General features: G+C 35.6%; 1 protein-coding gene across 2 annotated transcripts in view; it reads left to right on the forward strand.

Moving 5' to 3' along the window:
- Nucleotides 1-19,771, forward strand: part of If (integrin subunit alpha inflated) — a 149,118-nt gene that overhangs the window by 41,664 nt on the left and 87,683 nt on the right. For both annotated transcript variants that reach the window (XM_078197514.1, XM_078197515.1), the window contains exons 2-3: nucleotides 7,416-7,537; nucleotides 16,085-16,203. In XM_078197514.1, coding sequence (XP_078053640.1) covers nucleotides 7,416-7,537; nucleotides 16,085-16,203 — 241 coding nt within the window. The remainder of the gene's footprint in view (nucleotides 1-7,415; nucleotides 7,538-16,084; nucleotides 16,204-19,771) is intronic.

A 19,771-nucleotide genomic window follows, 5' to 3' on the forward strand; every position in this document is an offset into this window, starting at 1 on the left:
TCCCGGGGTCTGATCGAACGTCTTAAAGGAGTAGTTGCTTTCAAACCTGTCATTTTTATTGTCAGCCGTCCGGATCCAGTCGCGATCAAATAAAAAGGGAAACTAAATTGTTCTTCAAACTGGACCGGCATTGTAAATCAACGCGTACCAACTTTCCCTCGGCGTCGAGCTCGCCTCCTCTCTTCGCGCAACCTGTCCCGCGCGACAGTTCATCTTTCCCCGGTTACTGTCGCTACTAATTTGTCAGCGATTACCTGACTGCGGTTTCTTATTTGTCGAGTAAGGATTTCGAGCAATTTCAGTTATAATTTCAATCATCTTCAGTAATAATTTCAGTCAATTTCAGTAACAGTTTCAATTAACTTCAGCAATAATAGTAATTAACTTCAGTTATAATTTTAATCAATTTTAGTAATAATTTCAACCAACTGCAGCAATAATGTTAACTAACTTCAGTAATAATTTCAATCAATTTCAGTAATAATTTCAATCAATTTCAGTAATAATTTCAATCAATTTCAGTAATAATTGCAATCGACTTCAATAATAATTACAATCAACTTCATATATAATTTTAATCAATTTCAGTAATAATTTCAATTAACTTCAGTTGTAATTTCAAAAAACTACAGCTGTAATATTAACTAACTTAAGCAATAATGTTAATCGACTCGAAATCATACATTGTTATTTTTTACTTTTTTGTAATTCGTTTTAGTATTTCAATTTGCGCTATTTTCTAATACATGTATAAATCTCCAATCTACTGATTGCATTAGTTAACATTTATTGCTTATATAATAATATTAGAGATGGAAAGGATTAATAAATGACAAGTAGAGGAAAAAAGAAAATCTTGTTATACAAGATTCAATTATTAGTAGGATCTAAACTTTGTCGTATGTACTAAATAAAAACACTACTGCAATATAAGCACTATTGCAAGAATTGGAATTTAATTTATTTATAATTAAAGGAACAAGAATCAATTATTTTCTGTAATATAAGAATGACTAATTTTCGTCATTTGGCTATTGATTATTATTCGCTGAACGACGAATTCTCGTCACGCGGACGATCACGCGTTAAGATCGACGCTAATCCGCGCGGACTTCGCGCCGAGGTGCCCAACTTCGCAAGCCGACGGGAAGAATGTAGACAAGACAACAAGCGTAAAAAGATGAAAACCGCTTGGGCGTTGGATAGCGAAAACCGAATTTCGAAAGAGGCCGTTTCAAAGGAGGGAGAAAGAGGGGTGGCGGAGACGTCGACGGAAAAGAGAGAAGGACTTCTCTAGGTGTCCGTGTATATTCGCCGGTATCCTGCGGGACCGGTTCGCCCCTGCACTCCCGTTCTGGTGCATGCGTCACATATCGGTGACTGTAGTTCGCCGGGATTGCGAAAAAAAAAGGGACGGGAAAGAAAAGAAAAATAAAGTGGGCGAAGCTTAAGTCCTCGTCAGCCGCGCGACCCACGTTTGCCATTAACGCGACGCGTCCGCGAATCCGCGCGCTCGCGCCCGTAAATGTATCGAATTTCGGCGACGAACGAGCCTCGTGTAGCGCCTCGACGGCGAAAATGTATCTCGGTCCCCCGCGTTCCCCATTGTCGATCCAACGGCGTTCGTTGGCTCGAAAATAACCGGGACCGCGCTACACCCGATCGCCGTGTTGCTTTGCTATTGCTACGCGGTGCTGATCGCTAGACCGCGGAAGCTTGTGCAATTCCCGGTTACCGAACGCGAAACGTGCGTACGCGCCGAATGGAAAATTGTTTTCCTTATGGCCGATTTTAGTGCGTTCTACGAGGTATCGATTTATTTCATGGGATTCGTTCGGTCCGTTAGAGTTTGCCGCGAAAATAGTCGAACGCTTTTGAAATGAAATCACTTGTTTATAATTGAGTCAAGCGATATATGTATAGATTTTCTCGAGACGGTGGAGAGACTGTGGTTAACCAACAAAGTTACGAAATCGAAGGATTATCGACAGAAATTAAGCGATGAGTTTTTTCTACGCCGACGTGTTGCAAAATAAACAAGAAATGTAATTGAATAAATATTTCTTAGTCTGTTGAACTTGAAATATCCTAGGAAAATTGTGATTTACCAAATACCACGTACAGTTCGATTTCTTTTGTAACATGTTAAACATCGTTTCCTGCTTTGAATAATGTTATTGACATATGTATTCTTCGAATAAGATAATACCGCAATATTATTTTATCCAGTGCACATGACAAATGGGAACTGGTAATAACTATAAGAAATATTCAGAAAGAATTCTTTTAAATATAAAAAATATAATTACTGTTTTAATTAGTGCACACGACAAATGGAGAAATAATTAAAATGAAAGAGAATGCAACTTCTTTAGGAAAATGAAATTAGAAAATGTAAAAATGAAATTGAAACGTAAAAGTTCATATTTTCGTTGACACGGTAGAAATCTTTACGCGAGGAACGTACATTGCATCCGTGCAACACGTTTCTTCGTTTCCATTTGTATCTTTGCCTTATCTGTTTCTTTAAACGAGTTCCATTTATAAGAGCATACATTACTGTCTAGAAACCGTTGGACACCCGTGCGCTAAATCTACTAGAAACTCGACACCTTCGAGAACTGTGATTACAGTCCCACTCCCCTCGTTGGTTAACTCATCCGCACAATTCACCGGTCTCATTCATTGTTATTAAAGCGACTGCTCGCTATTCCGACGACTCCGTCGCGCTAACTTGCGGATCGCTTACGTAACTCGCGTAATCGTTGACTCTGACGCGGGGTCTTGGTTTTACGCATCGTCCCGAACACGCGCGTACATACGCGGGGCTTTTACCTATAAGTCGGTCTAAGTCGGTAGCTGCAGCCTGAGAAGCTAGAGTATGCCAAGGTTGCTGCGTGAACGATGCCATATTTTTCCATTTCGACGAATTGAGATTGTCACAAAGGATTCTCAGTGTTCGTCGTGCTCGTTCAAGTTCATCCGCGCGTCTCGCCGCTGTGTCGTCGCGCAACGCGAATGGCGGACAATGCGTTTGACTGCGTTTACAGCGAGCCGCGTAACAGCGGAAATAGTTTTGATAATATTGAATAAATTGGTTGAGGGTTTTGAAAATTGTTATTCGATATGATTTGAATAGTACCAAATTGTGGCGCACGTGGCAACTTCGAATTATATTTGCAGCATGGCGGATGTAACGGAAACAATTTCTATATAATAATTAATAAATAAATTTATATATTACTATTTCTTATTTTTTATTATTGCAGTTCTTAGAGCATATATCTTGTACGATTAACAATAAAGAAACTACATGGAATATAATTCTCTTATATATGTATTTTATAAATATACATAGTTTAATATTATAGTGACTAAAACTTCTTTTATTTCAAGAGAAATGGTGCTTGCGATTAAATAGAATGAAAAAGTCGATGTTTGAAGTATTTCCCAGTAATTTGTTGTTGATCCTTGCGTAAGTTTATTAAATTAATTACGCATTTCTATGTGCTTTTAATGCAGCCATTGTGTAGTCAAGATGATTGCTCGAATGCTGAGTTTTCATTCGTTAAAGGGAGGACATGCACACGAGGTATTATTTTCGTTTGAACAAAAATTATCGCCATTGTTCCGAGTCAATTGATTTAATTGTCTACTGTTTCTACCGAAGCGAAGAATAGCCTATTGTCTATATGAGTCTCAAGATCCGTCATATCCTGCTATAATACATATAGCAGAGCCAATACACGGTAGCCATTTCTCAATTATTATTAAAAATGATTTTAATTATTACCAACTGTACAGTATTATGGAAACGATTAAAATACACCTGATTTAATATGTTCAACTTTTAGTCGATTTATAATAATTCTCTACCTTTGTTGCATATTAAAATGTTACATAGAAATCATCACTTGACTATAATTAATTCTTCCACTTATAACTCATATAATTACTCTTTATTTATTTTGATATCTAATTGTCGTACAAAACGAATTGTTCATCAACTATAACAATTCCATATATTGAATTCATAATCATAAACAATCAAAGATAGCAAAATATAAGCAAACTCGACTTTAACAACACTGCCATCTTCAGTTTATTAAAATTATTAAAAGAAGAAGTACATTTTCACTTCCTTTTCCGAATTTTACAATTAAATTCAAAAGTTTTTATTTCACGTGAAGATCCACAGTTTATTTGCAACATTGAGTATTTAATTTCGAAACTATTGTTTTCGAACGTTCACGGATATTTTCACTCTGTTTCAAACGGCGTGTACAGGCGCCATTGTACGGTTTCAATTGTCATTCAAGCGTACGTTCAGGAAAGAACTTTCATTCAGAAAAGTTCAAGGTGAACCGGCACGTATGCGCAAGGTCGAGGTTTAGAAACACCATGGTGCCCGCCGGTGCTCGTTAGGTCGTTTACATATCGGTTAGTTAATAGATCTAATCGTCTATGAAAAAAATAAAACCGCGCACGGTTTCCGGTGTCCTTCTTTTCGCCGCGATGTGCACATCTAATTTGAATGTAGGCAGTATGAACTAATCACGCTTGTAGGCTTAGGAACGATTTCAAGGCGCAACCGGCGGGGCTCGCTCTTGTGAGATGATTATATGATCGATTACCTCACCTAGCTATTCTGTTATGGCCTGTACACACCTACGCGAATCGATCTCGCGATTAACGGAGCTGATTTTAATTTATTGGGAAGTCGTCGCGGTGTCCTTGAACGCAAACGAATATTTCAACGCTGGCCAATTTTAACGGTAATAGTTTTCTTGTTAACATTGGCCTCGATATTTATGGCAAATTTATACAAAAGTTTCTTGTCAGAATATTTCGATGAAAATAATAATTATCGATGAAGAATTTTAGACAAGTCTGTCGGTATGAAAATTCTCAATTTATAAGTTAAAGTATATAATAATAACATAGCATATATGATAACAAAGTGTATATAACAACATAATATTTCACAAACAAAGTTTTCAAATTAGATTGGAAAATATAGTTTCTATTAAGAAAGAATTGTGAAATCTACGGAATATCTTGTATTGCTAATATTCTAAAGCGATGCTTCTAATAAACAATTTGTACAACAATAAAACGTAAATTGTTAGGTGCTGGTAAAAGAAGTATTAATTCGAAAAATCTGCTTTCATTGGTCTAAATAGTTTAAACATTACGTCTGGAGAAAAATCATATGATGTAATCTTTCACGGATATTTTGTATTTGTTTATAAATAATAGCTTACGGAATTCAGTTTAAAATCTGGAAATTAAGAGACCATTTCACATAATAATTAATTCGAATGTGATATTTATTGAAGGATTTCAGAGAATTTATCGTAATTCTAGCTTAATGCTATCGTTTAAGAAGGAGAGTAAACAATAAAACATCAATCAGTAAACACAATGGACAATATCCAAGTCGGTGGTCGTTAAAATAATTGAGCATGTTAAGCTTTCATTACGCTACCGGTATATTTAGATTCTTAATTAAGCGGTGGCCTAAGTAACGATGTAGATTACATAATTACGGACATAGCTTAGCAACCGCGTGCCGACAGACAGAACGCGTACCTCAATTTTCATATTTATAGTTTCTAATAGTACTTATAAAAAAACATCGTTCATATAATTATGTCATAACTCGATTAGATAAATGATTAGACAGAGAATATTTATGTTAAATTTTATTGATATGTTCTGATAATTATGGGTTGCATGTAGCAGATTTTATTACATGTTACAAAACAGTTTGCAACTGCAAGAATATTATTTTTAACTTTTTGTTTCGTAGTGAATAGGCTTTTTTGAAGATAGTCTAATAATTACACGAGACTATTGCATAATAATTGCGACAGTAAATCGGTAATCAACTATGCCAACATGTAACAGAATCGTGCATTATTCGAATTTCATTTTTGCAAAATTTATTTGAGATATTTCTCGAATTAAATTGGATTCTAAAAATTCATTCGACATATTCCTCGAATAATACTTTATTCGACGAATTTAATCGAAATAACTTTCTAGATAACTTTCTAAATATTATTTAAATTAAAATTAGATGTAAGTACATATTTGCGAGAATAACTGTTGTGTTCTTGAGATAAATAATTGACAAATAAAATTGTATATAATTCCAAGCATATTTTGTGAGTTAAATGGTTAGATTTAGACGCCATTTAAGTGTATAAATACTTTGTACCACAATTAATACATAATAATTAATACTCTGTTCATGCAAAATAAAAGTTGCCTGCAATGACAGTAAAATACAGAAACTTAACAATCATTTATTCAATTCCTTTCTTAATAAGTTCCATCTGTCGCACGCAATACAACACATTTAAATCGTTTAAATGTTTTCGCTGTCTCGAGCGTATCGCCTATTCATTTTTACCATAAATGCATAAAACTCTACCGATTACTCTCGGAGAGGAAAGTAGCGGCGATGTAATTTCCAACGAAACGTCACCGATTCGATGTTCCGCGATCTGTGGATCGGCGGGCGCGTAAAAAGTTGCGGTCGGAACTGTGTTACCTGGTTTAATAACTCGTCGGTTGATCGGATCAGTTACCGACTCTTGCGCCACTGTTCAAAATAGCTCGTGACCACTGACCTCGATCTCGGAAATTACGTTCGCATCATCGTCTTTCCTTAACGATCCGATAATGAATATCGGACGATGACCTGGTAACAGCGGATCGGTGATGCAACTCTCGCAGTGCTTAATTCGTCGATCTTCCGCGATTGCTTTATCTTTCGTTGTTCTCTTGGTTTCGTCCATTTTCATTTATCTTCATCGATTTTGATTTACTTTCGTTGATTTTCATTTATCTTCATCGATTTTGATTCACTTTCGTTGATTTTCATTTATTTTCGTCGACCTTTCAATTGCAAAAATCGAAGACCCTGTTAGAACGGAAACGAGACACGCTCGCGGAATTTTTTTATTACTTTTGTTACAAGTAATGATTATATATAGTTATTTTATGCGCTTGTGACAACGATTTGTAGTTTAAAAGTATTATGAAAAGAAATAGATGACGAGAAAAGATTATCTTCATCGATGATAACGATTATCGATGGCGGGGGACTCTGTTTTGTTTGTTTTATTATTTATTTATACATATTTAGCCCTTTGTATTATTTTATTATATTCTATATATATTATATTATATTATATATTTATTTATATACTATTTTGATTGTTACATTATTATCTGTAACCATTTCGTCGCAGCTTGTAGTCAATGCCCGCAGAATAAATAATGAATAAATTTCAGCTATTAATATCTTTTATAATAATTCGAGAAAATAGTTTTTATTTGTAATAACAATATGCATCTCGCTGTGCAAAGTACAATATGTTTGATTGAAACGTTTCCTTTTTCAGGGCGATCGTGGGTGCACCGATGGCCGAAACCGAGCAAGATGGCGTCAAAAGAGGCGGAAAGGTTTACAAATGCGACATCACCACCGACGACACGTGTAACGCGATCCGCTTCGACACCAAAGGTGAGAATATCTAGAAATATTTGAGAAAAAACTTATTCACTCTTAACCCTTTGTGACCCGTTGTGTGTTACTTTTCTCTTATCTCGGAATTTGCTATAACAATTGTTCGATTCGGTGATATTCCCACGTGTAATTCTTCAACCCGTTTAGAATAGCTGTACAATACTCAACTGTTCTTAACTGTCATTATGTAATTATGTGAATGCAATTGTGTCAGTATTTATGAGGATTTACTGAATGCTCTGAAAACATGTTTCAGATTTAATTGCATTACTTTTTATTTTTAGGCTAATTTAATACGTTCGATAATCTACATTGTGAATTTTTATGTGCACAAATTATTTCGCACAATTAAGGTATATTTTCTTTGTAGCAATGGAAAAGAGATGGATTACATAGACTTTATTTAACATAGAAATCGATGTCGTTTAAATAATGCAACGATCATATAATTCGCACAAGTTATCATTAATCATAAAATTATTTATGTTTTCAAATTGTGATTAATGAAACGGTTTTTTCCACAAAAATTTCTCTCGAAAATAATATTCGATTCGCAAATTCAACCCTTTGAAATCGGAGCCATTTTAACTCGAGAAAATATTTTCCATTTCACGTAACCTGATACCTTTTACAAATTTTTAGAATCGAAATTTGCGACTCGTGCAACAATTCTTCGAATGTAAAGAAACTCGATAAAAATGATTTTGAAACGTGGCATAATAGTTTCAGCGGCGTTTTAGAGTCGCCATTGGTCCGCAAGAAGGGTTAACCCATTCGCACTCGAGTGGTGACTCTGAGGCACCCCTAAAATTGTTACAGCACGTTACTAAATAATTTTTATGTTATGAAAAATTAGATTTCAAAAATTATTAAAAGCACAACTATTGTCGCGTAAGTTTCATACGCATCAAATACATTTTGTCATATAAAATGGGAATGCTGCATGTCAGAAAAGTTATTTTAACCCTTTGCATTCGGAGCCATTTTGACTGTAAACTGAAATAATTTTTCTGGTTCGTGGTATTTCCATTCTATTTAACAAAATAAATTTTTACGCATAGAAAATTTATTCTTGCGACTCCTATCAACAGTTTTACTACTTGACAATTTTTTAAATCCAAACCTTATTCTTGCAAAAATTATTTTGGAATGAAATAGAATAATTTTAACGGTGCCTTAGAGTCACCGCTCGAGTGCAAAGGGTTAAAATCACAGTTAAAATGGCTTCGACCGTAGAAAGGGTTTTACTGCCGCGAACTCAGTAAAATCTCAGTAAATTGATAAGCCCCATTCAACGGGATATTTTCTTTTCGTACGATATTCTGTAAACATAAACGGATTAGCCTGTCCCAGTCTCCGCGATCTGAATACGATACGCGTTCCCGCGCGGTTCTTTCGTCGACTCGCGCCCGTCGCACTTGCCACAGGCTTTGAAAGGTACCTCAACACCAGTGCTCGCTAACGAGGGCTCGTATCTCGTGTTCCTCGGGCTGCTCGCAGTCGCTGACCTACATTCTCTGGTTTTCCACCCGTCGTCGTCGGAGCCCCCTTGAAGAGCTTCGTAATCTCAGAGGAACTGCGGAGTAACCGACCGACTGGTTATAGAACGTTCTATTCTCGTCGGCTCTCCACCCACCTTGCCGATGATGTGTCCGTCCCATGCCTTCAAGGCTTTTGCATCTCCGCCGAACGGATATCGATTTCAAATACTTTCCCTTCCGCGATTATTAACCTTTTAACGGGGCCGATTGCTCCACATCTGCTCTATCTGGGTGACACGATTCGGACACGACTAAATTATCCGTATTTTTCTAATATGCGTACGCATATCTCGTAGTAATAATAGTAATGATGGTTATAAGAATAATCTTGTACATGTAGACAAATCTTTGGGTACAAACCTTTGCTTTTAAAATATAAATGGGAAAAGAAAAATTTGTATAATCGTTACAAGAATATGATACAAAAAAGGTTACATTAAATTTAATATCATAATAAAAAAACTGTTGCATTAAATTTAATATCATAATCTAAGAAACTGTTGCATTCAATTTAATATCATAATAAATAAATGTTACATTAAATTTAATATTATCATTCTTATGATATATTTAATCCGATACGACATAAGTAAGAAGACAAAGTAAAATATCAGAAATATAACAAATGTAAAATTATTAGACATACAAGTAGTACCCATCGCTGCTAACAGAAAATAAAAAATTCATAATTTTAATTCAGATACATCGTAATACATAAATGACGTGATTACTTATATTAGTATTTTATAATCGTTCAATTGGCATTACGAATCTCATTGTGATTTAATTAAAATGGAGACTTCAATTACGAATTGCAATATGATAGAATTAGGATAAAAATAAAAATGTCTAACACAATTAAAAAATGTTGAAACAGCTGGAAAATTATAAAAGTGCACCTTGTTACATAAAATAGAAATAATATGAGCCAGGAAAATTATTTCAGATTTATTAGAGTGCAAAGGGTTAAGAAACTTAGATCAAGACGATAACTAAAATAACTAAATTACTAAATAAGGATTAACTAAATTACTATCTAGAAACTACCGTAACTATTACATCCACGTAAAATCCTACGATAATAATCCCCCAGGTGGTCGCTAATTGCTATCGAGCATCGACATTAAATAAATAAACGAAAAAGAAACTTGGTGGAAGTCTACACGAAGGTAACACGATTCAGCGATTACTCTTCCGTCGTGAACAATGAAACATACATCGCGGCCGGTTTCATTCGCTGAAAATTATTGAATCGAAAGGAGCACGCGCTCGAAAAAAAAAAAAGGGAACCCTTAATGACTTCATTTCGAGGGAACGGAGCGATAAAGGCGAGAAGGCGAGCCCCGACGAAGTCACGAGCGCGCATGAATTTCCGCGCAGACAGCCATTCAAATTAATAATCACGCGCGGGCGCGCGATACGATCTTCCGCGCTCGGCAAGCGCGCCGCTGCGGCCTCCGCTAGAGCGCGCCGATGCAAATTAGCAGAATCATGCCGGCACGAATTAGACGTGCTTACACACCTCGTAACGGCTGTATCTCTGAACGATCGGACACGATTCTGGACCCGTAATTTGCCCCGCGAGAAAGTAATCGGCCGCTCGGGAGAGCCAATCGGCAGGAAATCACCGCCGCAGCACCGATTTCACGTTATCCTCGGCCGGGGGGGGGGACCGTGCCGGGATCGATCGGAACTGTCAGATCGAGATAAAACGTTGATTAAGATGCCAACGAGATTCGTTGTTCTGTATCGGTTTCTCTGTGCCCGATCATGTCAGGAGAAATTGGGATGAATTACTGTTCCTAACACATTAAAGGCGGGTGATCTTGACTCGTTTTTCGTCCTAGAGCGGGCGCTATTTTGTGTAATCATAAATTTAGTCTTACAAAAGTTTATTTAAACTCTTAAAACTACAAGAAATATTAAAAAGGAACTAAAAACTAATAAATCGTATTACTACGACTCCCGCCTTTAAGCAGCAGTCGAGATAAATCGTAGTACTACGACTCCCGCCTTTAATGTGCTAATAAACCGCGGATCTTTATGCGCTTTATCCGCAGATTTTATTCGTACGCGATAGAACGTATGAATCGAACTCTTCCGCTCGCACACGTTTTAACTTTGAATTCAAATTGGTTTGAACTATAATAGATATTTATAAGAATCTTATAAAATATAAGATTTATTTTTGTAATATTCTGACGACTAAGTACTCTATTATCTAAAAATTTCATTTACGTTCTGTGCTAGGAAATAATGCATTTTATTGAAGATTAGAGAAAGGATATTGTAAAAATAAATATTTTTATTGTATTTGTATTTTATATCCGATGCCTGATACGTATAGATACTATTTATTTATTTAGAGTCAACGAGCAAAATGCCTTTTTAAATTCCCTTCAAAAATTTGATGTAATAAAAATAATAATTGCAATAATCATCAAATAATAATAACAGTAGTAGTAGCAATAATAGTAATAATAGTAAGAATAATGAAATTAAAAAATACATGGTTAACAGTAATTAATAGTAAATTAATAGTAATATAACCACAACATAAATCACAAACTCAAACACCAAAGCTTCTAATGATATAAAGTTAGCATTCCAATTAAAATCGTCAATGAAAAAGTCAATCTCGTTAGAAATCAATAACAAAGATACATTATGCAATACATAATTACGCTACTTATTGTACAAGCATAATCGTACAATCATGAATCTGCCCCAACGACGCGAGGTGTGCCGAATAAATAAATGTACAAGTAAATAAGTATAAATGTAAAATAAATGTAAATAAGTGTGTCGCTCTATTTTAAAAAACCCCAAATGCTTTATAATCGTCAGCTAAATTAATCTTCAGTTCATCGGACATTAACGTTTCAATTTCCATGCAGAGCTCGTTAGCAGATTAGCTGTTCGTATCTGTTGCTGTTGAATAATTCGAGAAAGAAATTTCTCGCCTGTCACGGCCAGTTGGTTGCGTACGGTGTGTAAATTTCGAGTGATTTCCCAACGAAAGTCGCATCAATTACCGGGAACAGCTCGGCTGGTTTAATTACCCGTCCGGTATCACAAAGCGTCTAGGCACCGACATGTCAGTCATGCCCGAAGAGTACCGCGGGTCCTTCCTGTGTTATTTCGCGCGAGGAGAAGGGTGCTTGCTGTTCTTTCTCTCCCCCTCGGTGCCTATTAACGCAGGCACGCTTGATAGAGAAAACGTTTTCACCGACTGCATACATATGTATACGAGATCATGCCCCACGCTCCGTCCAATTAGTCGGCCACTCTTCCTTAGTCGACGCTGCTCGCACGGACACTTCGCTTTGATCGATAATTAGCCCGGTCGAATGCTCGATCTTGTCTCGATCTCGTCCAATTACGGGTCGCGTTTTATAGTCTCGGCCATACGTTAAGTTCGCGCGCACCGCCCGACGCCATTTTTCAACCGATTTTCTTACCTTCGATCGAAATTATCGTATTCGTTCGTTGTCGATAATGCAACAGGATCTCGCTGTTCGTAATTTTGATTAATCATCATTTTTAATTCAGATCTTATTGATAATATTAAAAAGAAAATTACATATTTTTCGTAGAATGTTTGATGCACACCAATAAGAATTTTAGTCGTTTTGTACTTGCCATTCTTCGTTCCATTATTCATTTATAATAATTAAAGCATCTTATGAGTTAAAATTGTTGTTATGAATTGTTAAACGAGAAATCACGATTTTACTTGACTTACGTTTCTTTTCCTTAACTTGGAGAACTTTTGCATGGAAATCTATAGTATAATTATCATAATAGTATTAATACGTCATAGCTCTGTGGATATTTACCGTGCCGTAGTACTCACGCAATAATTAAATATAAGACAACACACGTGACAATAAACATTAAAAACGCTGCTGCTGTATCATTAATATCAGCAATTATCCACTTTGTAAATTGATGTTATTCCTTATCTTGGTTTCCACAAAACACCAATTAAATAAATATTGTTCTAGTTCATCGGCACAAATATACTTCTAAATAATAAACAACAAATTACAAACGGGATCGAAATAGTACATTCTGAAATAATAATAAGATACGGTGAATAAAAAGTCGTCTAAATAATTCCATAAATAATTTGTTCATTATTTTTCATTTGCGAACAAAATACTATATAAAATCAATACGATTTACAAAAGGTAATGCAAAACTTGCATATAGAATCTAAATAGCGATTACAAGAAACAGCAACGAAGCGCGCGAACCGGTAGCCATCTTAAGCACGAAGCTCGAGTATTAACCCTTTGCACTCGAACGGTACAACGTTGTCTTTATTTAATTCGTATTGTTAAAATTATTTCAGGAGTCGCAAGATTTATTTATCGAATTGCATAAAATGCCACAAATCTTGTGAAACTGGAACAATCAGAAAAACTATTTTTGATTTGAGTATTAAATGGCTTCGAGCGCAAACGGTTAATAACAATAAAAATGCTACGCGGAGCGAAGTCTCGGAAAACAGCGGCGGTAAAAAAGATTCGATTAATCGGAACTTCTGCGGCGGAACGGTCGAAGGTAGTCGCGCCACGATCGAGCGAATTCCGAGCGAATCCCGATCGATAGATCCAGCGACGCGTACAGCTGCCAAGCGTGCAGCCGCGGCAGAACCCATTCCTTCGATCGCCGATTCCGTTTGCGTACGAGGAAGAGAACTCTGGATCTCGTACGGGTCTCTCGGAGGTCACTCACTTCTTCGGGTGCTCGACCGAAGAGACGTCTTGAGGAACTCCTTCAAGGTACACCCCATGGAGAGTGTCAGAGTGGCGCGCGGTGGGCCGTCTCGAGATACCGGGAACCGTGTTCGAAGCAAGAAGCCGGCTCTACCTAATACAGAAAACCGTAAGGTCGTTCGTACCGGCGCGCGGCCCTGCCCCCGTCGAACGTTCGGCATTTCTTGCAGAAAATGCCACCTGAGGGATACACGTTCGGGGAAGGTCGGACGCGATCTCGTTCGATCCCGGAGCGGTTAATTGACATCCCCCTTAATGAGGCCGGCCAAATCGGCGATATAATTGCGGGCCGGGGTTCAAATGCCGGGGTGACTTTTGACCGCGGCTCGAACCGCGGCGACTATCGTAATCGAGAACCGGCCGCGCGTCGTCGGGCTTGTTCCGGCTAATGGATATCGACGGAGAGATTTCAATGCGTCGGGAGATGTAATTGGACGTATCGATTCACAATTTCCGGTAGTGGTTGCTTTTAGTCGGTTCTGGAGTACATTCAGTTTATGGAGTACACGAGTCTTGTGATTTTGCTGGGTGGTCTGGCTAATTTTTTTACAAGGTTGAACTGGTACAGTTTATGTTGATTTTCGTTGTTTTTGTTGCTTGTTCGATTACGTTGGATGTATGAGGAAATTGATTGAGGTTAGAATCTAACTTGATTCTTGTTGGCTATTCTTAATTGTAGACAATTTTTCTCTACTGTTTTTTAATAATTTGCATTTATTATTGTCTCAATAGATTCTCAATTTTACTCGGTGTAAAAAATTATAAATCATATTAGATATATCTCATATTGCATTGACAACTAACCTAATATTTGCTATTTAATTTTTAAGAATATACAAAGGCAATATAACAGTACTACTAAATTTAACACTATAGAGAAATATATTTTTCAGATGCAATTTTATATTCCATTTTTATTATATATTTTTTTAAAATAATGAACGCATAAATACGTCGCTACTTTATTAATCACATTAACCCTTAAGTAGACTTAAAAAATGGATCTCAACAATGCAACACCTTAATTAATACATCTACCGTTAATTCCTAATGCATTAAAAAGCATATAAGAACATAAAAACGTGTTTCAATCGGAGAAATTATGTCCAAAAATATTTCTAAATTTTATCGATAACATTAATGATTATTTAATGATGTTAAAAAGCCTTTTATAACACAGAAACATATTTTCGTAAAAGAAACACGTGTAGAAATAATTTATTTTTTATCATCTGTTGGCACAGTTCAAAATGTTTCGCGGGTAACATTGATCAGTATTATTTTACCGTAAAAATATATCCGGTTAAAAAAGAATTTCTTTGAAAATAATTCATTTCTGTGCTGTATTATTTATCGGTTAAGTTTGTACACCTGTAAGCTCAGAATGTTTCGCAAGTAATCCTGAGAGGTTTTCATCGTTCGTCATAGCACCGACGTGAATGAGAGACTCATCGGAACGTTACCTTTAACAGCACTCGCGTATTAGGGGTGGGACCCGAAGGACAACTTCCCTATAAGGGCCATGCTTGACCGATACGGCTAACGGGTTCATTCCGTTCGGAAAATCGACGAAGAAAACCGTAGGGCGCGCTCGCTGAGAATCCTTCGCGGTGACACCTGCTCCACGCTTGCTTTTTAAAGCGATGCCTGGATGACGCATGGCAACCGAACGTTTATTGGAAATTCCTCTGATATCATCGCGTTATATAACGATTGTACAATTTGCTATACTATATTTCCATCACACAAAGCAAACAAGATGAATATCTCTTGAAAATTGTCAACGTTCGTAAAAATTAGTGTGTATCCTTTTTAAGCAAAAGTTTAACAGGAGATAGTATTAGTTATAGTATATGTAGATAGTTACTATATATACAGGGTGTCGCAAAAATCACTCGCAATCACTAACCGAAGATTTCCTGAGATTATTTGAAGCAAATTTTTCCTTTGCAAAAATGTTTTCCAAGGTAGCGTTAACGAGTTATTAGATTATTAATGATTTACAATTAGACCGCGGCGTTTATAGTTGATGCATGATTATTGAGATCTTTGCGCGCGTTATTCTCCGACAATTATCCGAAGGCACTGGTGCATCAGAAAATAAAGATACGTAGAGTTGTTTGCTGGCGGCCGGTTCTGAAATGTAATACATTTCCTATTTCCATGCTACAGTTGTTGGATTTAATGAATGGATTTACATAATGGTTTTCTAATTGCAGGAAACAACATCGTTAGAAACCCGAACGTGCCGGGCGGTTTAAGTCAGATCGACAATAAAACGCTTCAGTGGTTCGGCGCAACGGTTTCAGCTTCGTTGGTAGATGGAGGTCCTATTTTGGTAAGTCGATATATTAACAATAAATAGAATAACACTATTCTCACGTTAATATCAGTAGCGCACTCTATACAACAATATTTATATTCGTCAACAGTGATTAGTTGAAATTCGTGGAATATTTTTGTCTTGTCCATGAAATCTCAAAGTTGCTGATGTTATTTTATTAATTTATTAAATATGGTATTAAAAATATAACAAAAACTAGAGGACTAACTACTGTACACAATATTTTAACACAGATATAGGAATCAGATTTTCTTTCATTATTCAATCATTTAATGCAAGCATCGAATTTTAATTCTTCTAACACAGTTATTTGATTATTATTGTACTAACTTAATCAAATTAATTCTACGAAAAAGAATAGAAGAAAAGCTTAAAAGTTCTGAATATTACAATTTTAAGAATGTTAAGAGTGATGTGTAAAAATAAAAATAACGTATTCGGTCAATATTGTTGTAATTATAGAAAAACTAATAAAAAACTAACAGAATTGTAATAAGTTTAAATTTTTATGAAAAATCTATTATAATTTAAATTTCTATTAACTATTTACTATAATTTAAAATTCTATTAATAATCTATTGAAATTTAAAATTTTATTAAAAGTCCAACGTAATTTAGTAAAAATCTATTTAATGAGAAATAAGTGTTACATTTTGTAAAACGGAATAAACCGATGCAGTCTTCGAACAGTCGAAGGGGCGACGATTTTTTGAAACGTTTTGACGAAGATGCATGTGCTTTCTATTGCCAGAAGGGCGTGTAACTGTTTTCCGAAATGTTTGATGAAGATGCACGAGCTGTCTATTAGTATAAAGCCGTCCTGTGCCGTACGATTCTTTTCCTGCTCCTTGTTTTGCATCATCAAATGGTATTTATAAAGGTACAAAAGCAGTCGTTACGAATAGATGAAGGGGTTTTGTGAGAAATTACAGGCGTATGTTCTCAGAAGACCGCATCTTCTATTTCAGGAATTGAAAACAAACGAATTCCTGTTACGTTCTATGTTTCCGTTCCTCTACTTTCGGCAGCCATTTTGGCTACTTTGCTGGATAATTGAAGGCACTTTTAAACGATCTCAAATTCTATCAGAAACTCGACGATATCGAACGTTCAAATATTCACAAAATCGTCTTTCAATTTACATATTTCTATTTGCGTTGTCCAAATTTTCTACTACTTTACGAGTTTAAAATATTAAAATTTAATATTTTATCTTTATTGCAATTTTATGTTCTTTTAATTTATATATTTTTTTTCTTTAATTATATATTTTTGCACATATTTTTTCACGTTATATGTATGCTATACCTTTTTGTTTAGATTTTAAAAGATTACTATACAAATACTTAAAGAAATTTATCACTGTATTAATAATATATTGAATTCCTTGATCGTTAGTATTTGAAGATCTCAAATCTGTGTCAAAAATCTCAAACATTTCATAACATTGAAGTATTTTGTTCAGTTAAATTAAAATCAATTACTTTTTCAACATTCTTAACTCTTACGGATCTGAATGAAATTAAGAAATTATAATGTATTAACGTAAAAATAAATCTAAAAATGTCGAATTTATAAAAATTAATTTTTAAATAATTCTGGCACATATAGATGACGTGGTGGTCAATGTTTTAATAGTGTAATTATAATACACTTTCTCAATGGGGCAATTATTAATATAAACAAGATATTATAGTAATATAAACAGGATCGATTTTGTGGATAATATAATTTGATATATTTTGTAGAAAACTGCTTAATCGATGTCTATAATTCAAATTTTAATATAATCATACGTAAGTATATCTAATTATTGAATTATATAATACAATTATGTGTGCTTATATATAATTATTAATTTATACAATAAAATTATATGTAATTGTATATAATTACTAAATTATATAATACAATTATAAATTATCAAATTTATTTATTAAACCCACATATAGCCCTACAGATTAGAATCCCAGCGACGTTCAATTGCCATCAAACAAATGCGACGATAACTAATAAGTTCCAAAAGAAATTCAGCGCCACAGACATTTGCAACCGACTGTCACGTGTTTCGGTCGTTTTCGCTCTTAGACACGTTCCAAGCAATCTTTTTCTCCGGTATGGTCCCGATACCAATCTGGCCCGAAGATCTCACCGCCCTTCTTGGAGGGCCTTAGAAGAGGGCCCGGGCCCGTTCCCCTCCCTCTTAGGAGGCAGAGCCGGCCTCTATGATCCATGAGCCGCCCTTATCTTTACGTGCGTTGCACTTGACCGCGCGCGTACACGCACGGCTAGATCTATTCCGCACGCATATGTGCATGCGGATCACGCGCGGCTGCGGTACGCCATGGAAGATTGAACGGGAAAAGAAAAAGGAGCAAGTCTCTCTCTCCGTAGCCGACCGTGATTTTTCGACCGCAGCCCTCCCCGGGCGGCTCCACGCTGTTTGTTTAGTGGTTTATAATTGGATGCGCCTTTATGGTTACTTTGTTGCTCTCCCGGAGAGCTTGAACGCGCATTAGGAATTTTTCCGTTGCGGTCGAATGTCTAAATCTTTATGGGGGCATCAGGTAGGAATCCGTGTCTGCGGACGAGTCGCATATTTTCGTCGATGTTCTGCGCTAACGTGCAAATTAAAATAATACTCCGAGAAGAGGAAATTTATTTCGTTGTTAAGTGTAAAGTTAACAAATTACGGGACAACTCGAAAATGAATTGTTTCCTATGGGAAGAATATCTTGTTAAGAAAGTTTTACAGTTTCGTCTAGTAAATATTATTGAGAATCAATTGCTTAGCCTTTCGGTTTACATTGTGAGCATGATTATGCCAATTTTTGAGAATTTTTTCTTTTATGAAGTCACGGAGGTGGTCGTTATTTAAAAATGGTGTTAGCGAAGCAACATGGGCATTAAAATTGTTAGAAAGTGGAGATTGAATTGTTCAAAATAGATGGCATACGTTTCAGTATAAATATAGCGACAATAGCGAGTGCTGAACACAAAAATAGCTGGAAGTAAATGTCAGTAATGTCGTCCTGCAGCAAAATTTCAACTTTCATATGACATATCTCGATTTCTACTGATAGAATGCGGTCTATAATTCCTCCATACTATTTTAAAACTGCTTGCACGAAAGGCATGCCCACTATAAAAGAAACTATTCGATGCTGGAATTGGCAAAAAAATGTTTAATTTAATGGAATCCATACTGAATGTTCCTTGTCAGTGTATCTAGGTCTCACAAGAGAATCGAAAATTTCAAAATTGCGTAAGAAATTACCTTCTCGTGATACAGTACATATATGTGTTTTTTCTTTACAAAAGTTGCAATGTTTAAATCTTTATAAAATTGTAGATCGGTATTTCAAATTAATTTTAGCAGAGCACTTTCAAAGAGCACAAAAACAAACTTCATTTATGATCCATATTTTAACTTTAAACAAATATAACACAATGTGAAAATAGTTAAAAAATGTATGTTTATATTTATTATATCGAAAAAACTGTCACATTGCAATAAACAAATATTTAATTTAAGTATTACAATATTAATATTACAATATCG

Source organism: Augochlora pura, chromosome 3 (genome assembly GCF_028453695.1).
Source record: "Augochlora pura isolate Apur16 chromosome 3, APUR_v2.2.1, whole genome shotgun sequence".
Lineage (NCBI taxonomy): Eukaryota > Metazoa > Arthropoda > Insecta > Hymenoptera > Halictidae > Augochlora > Augochlora pura.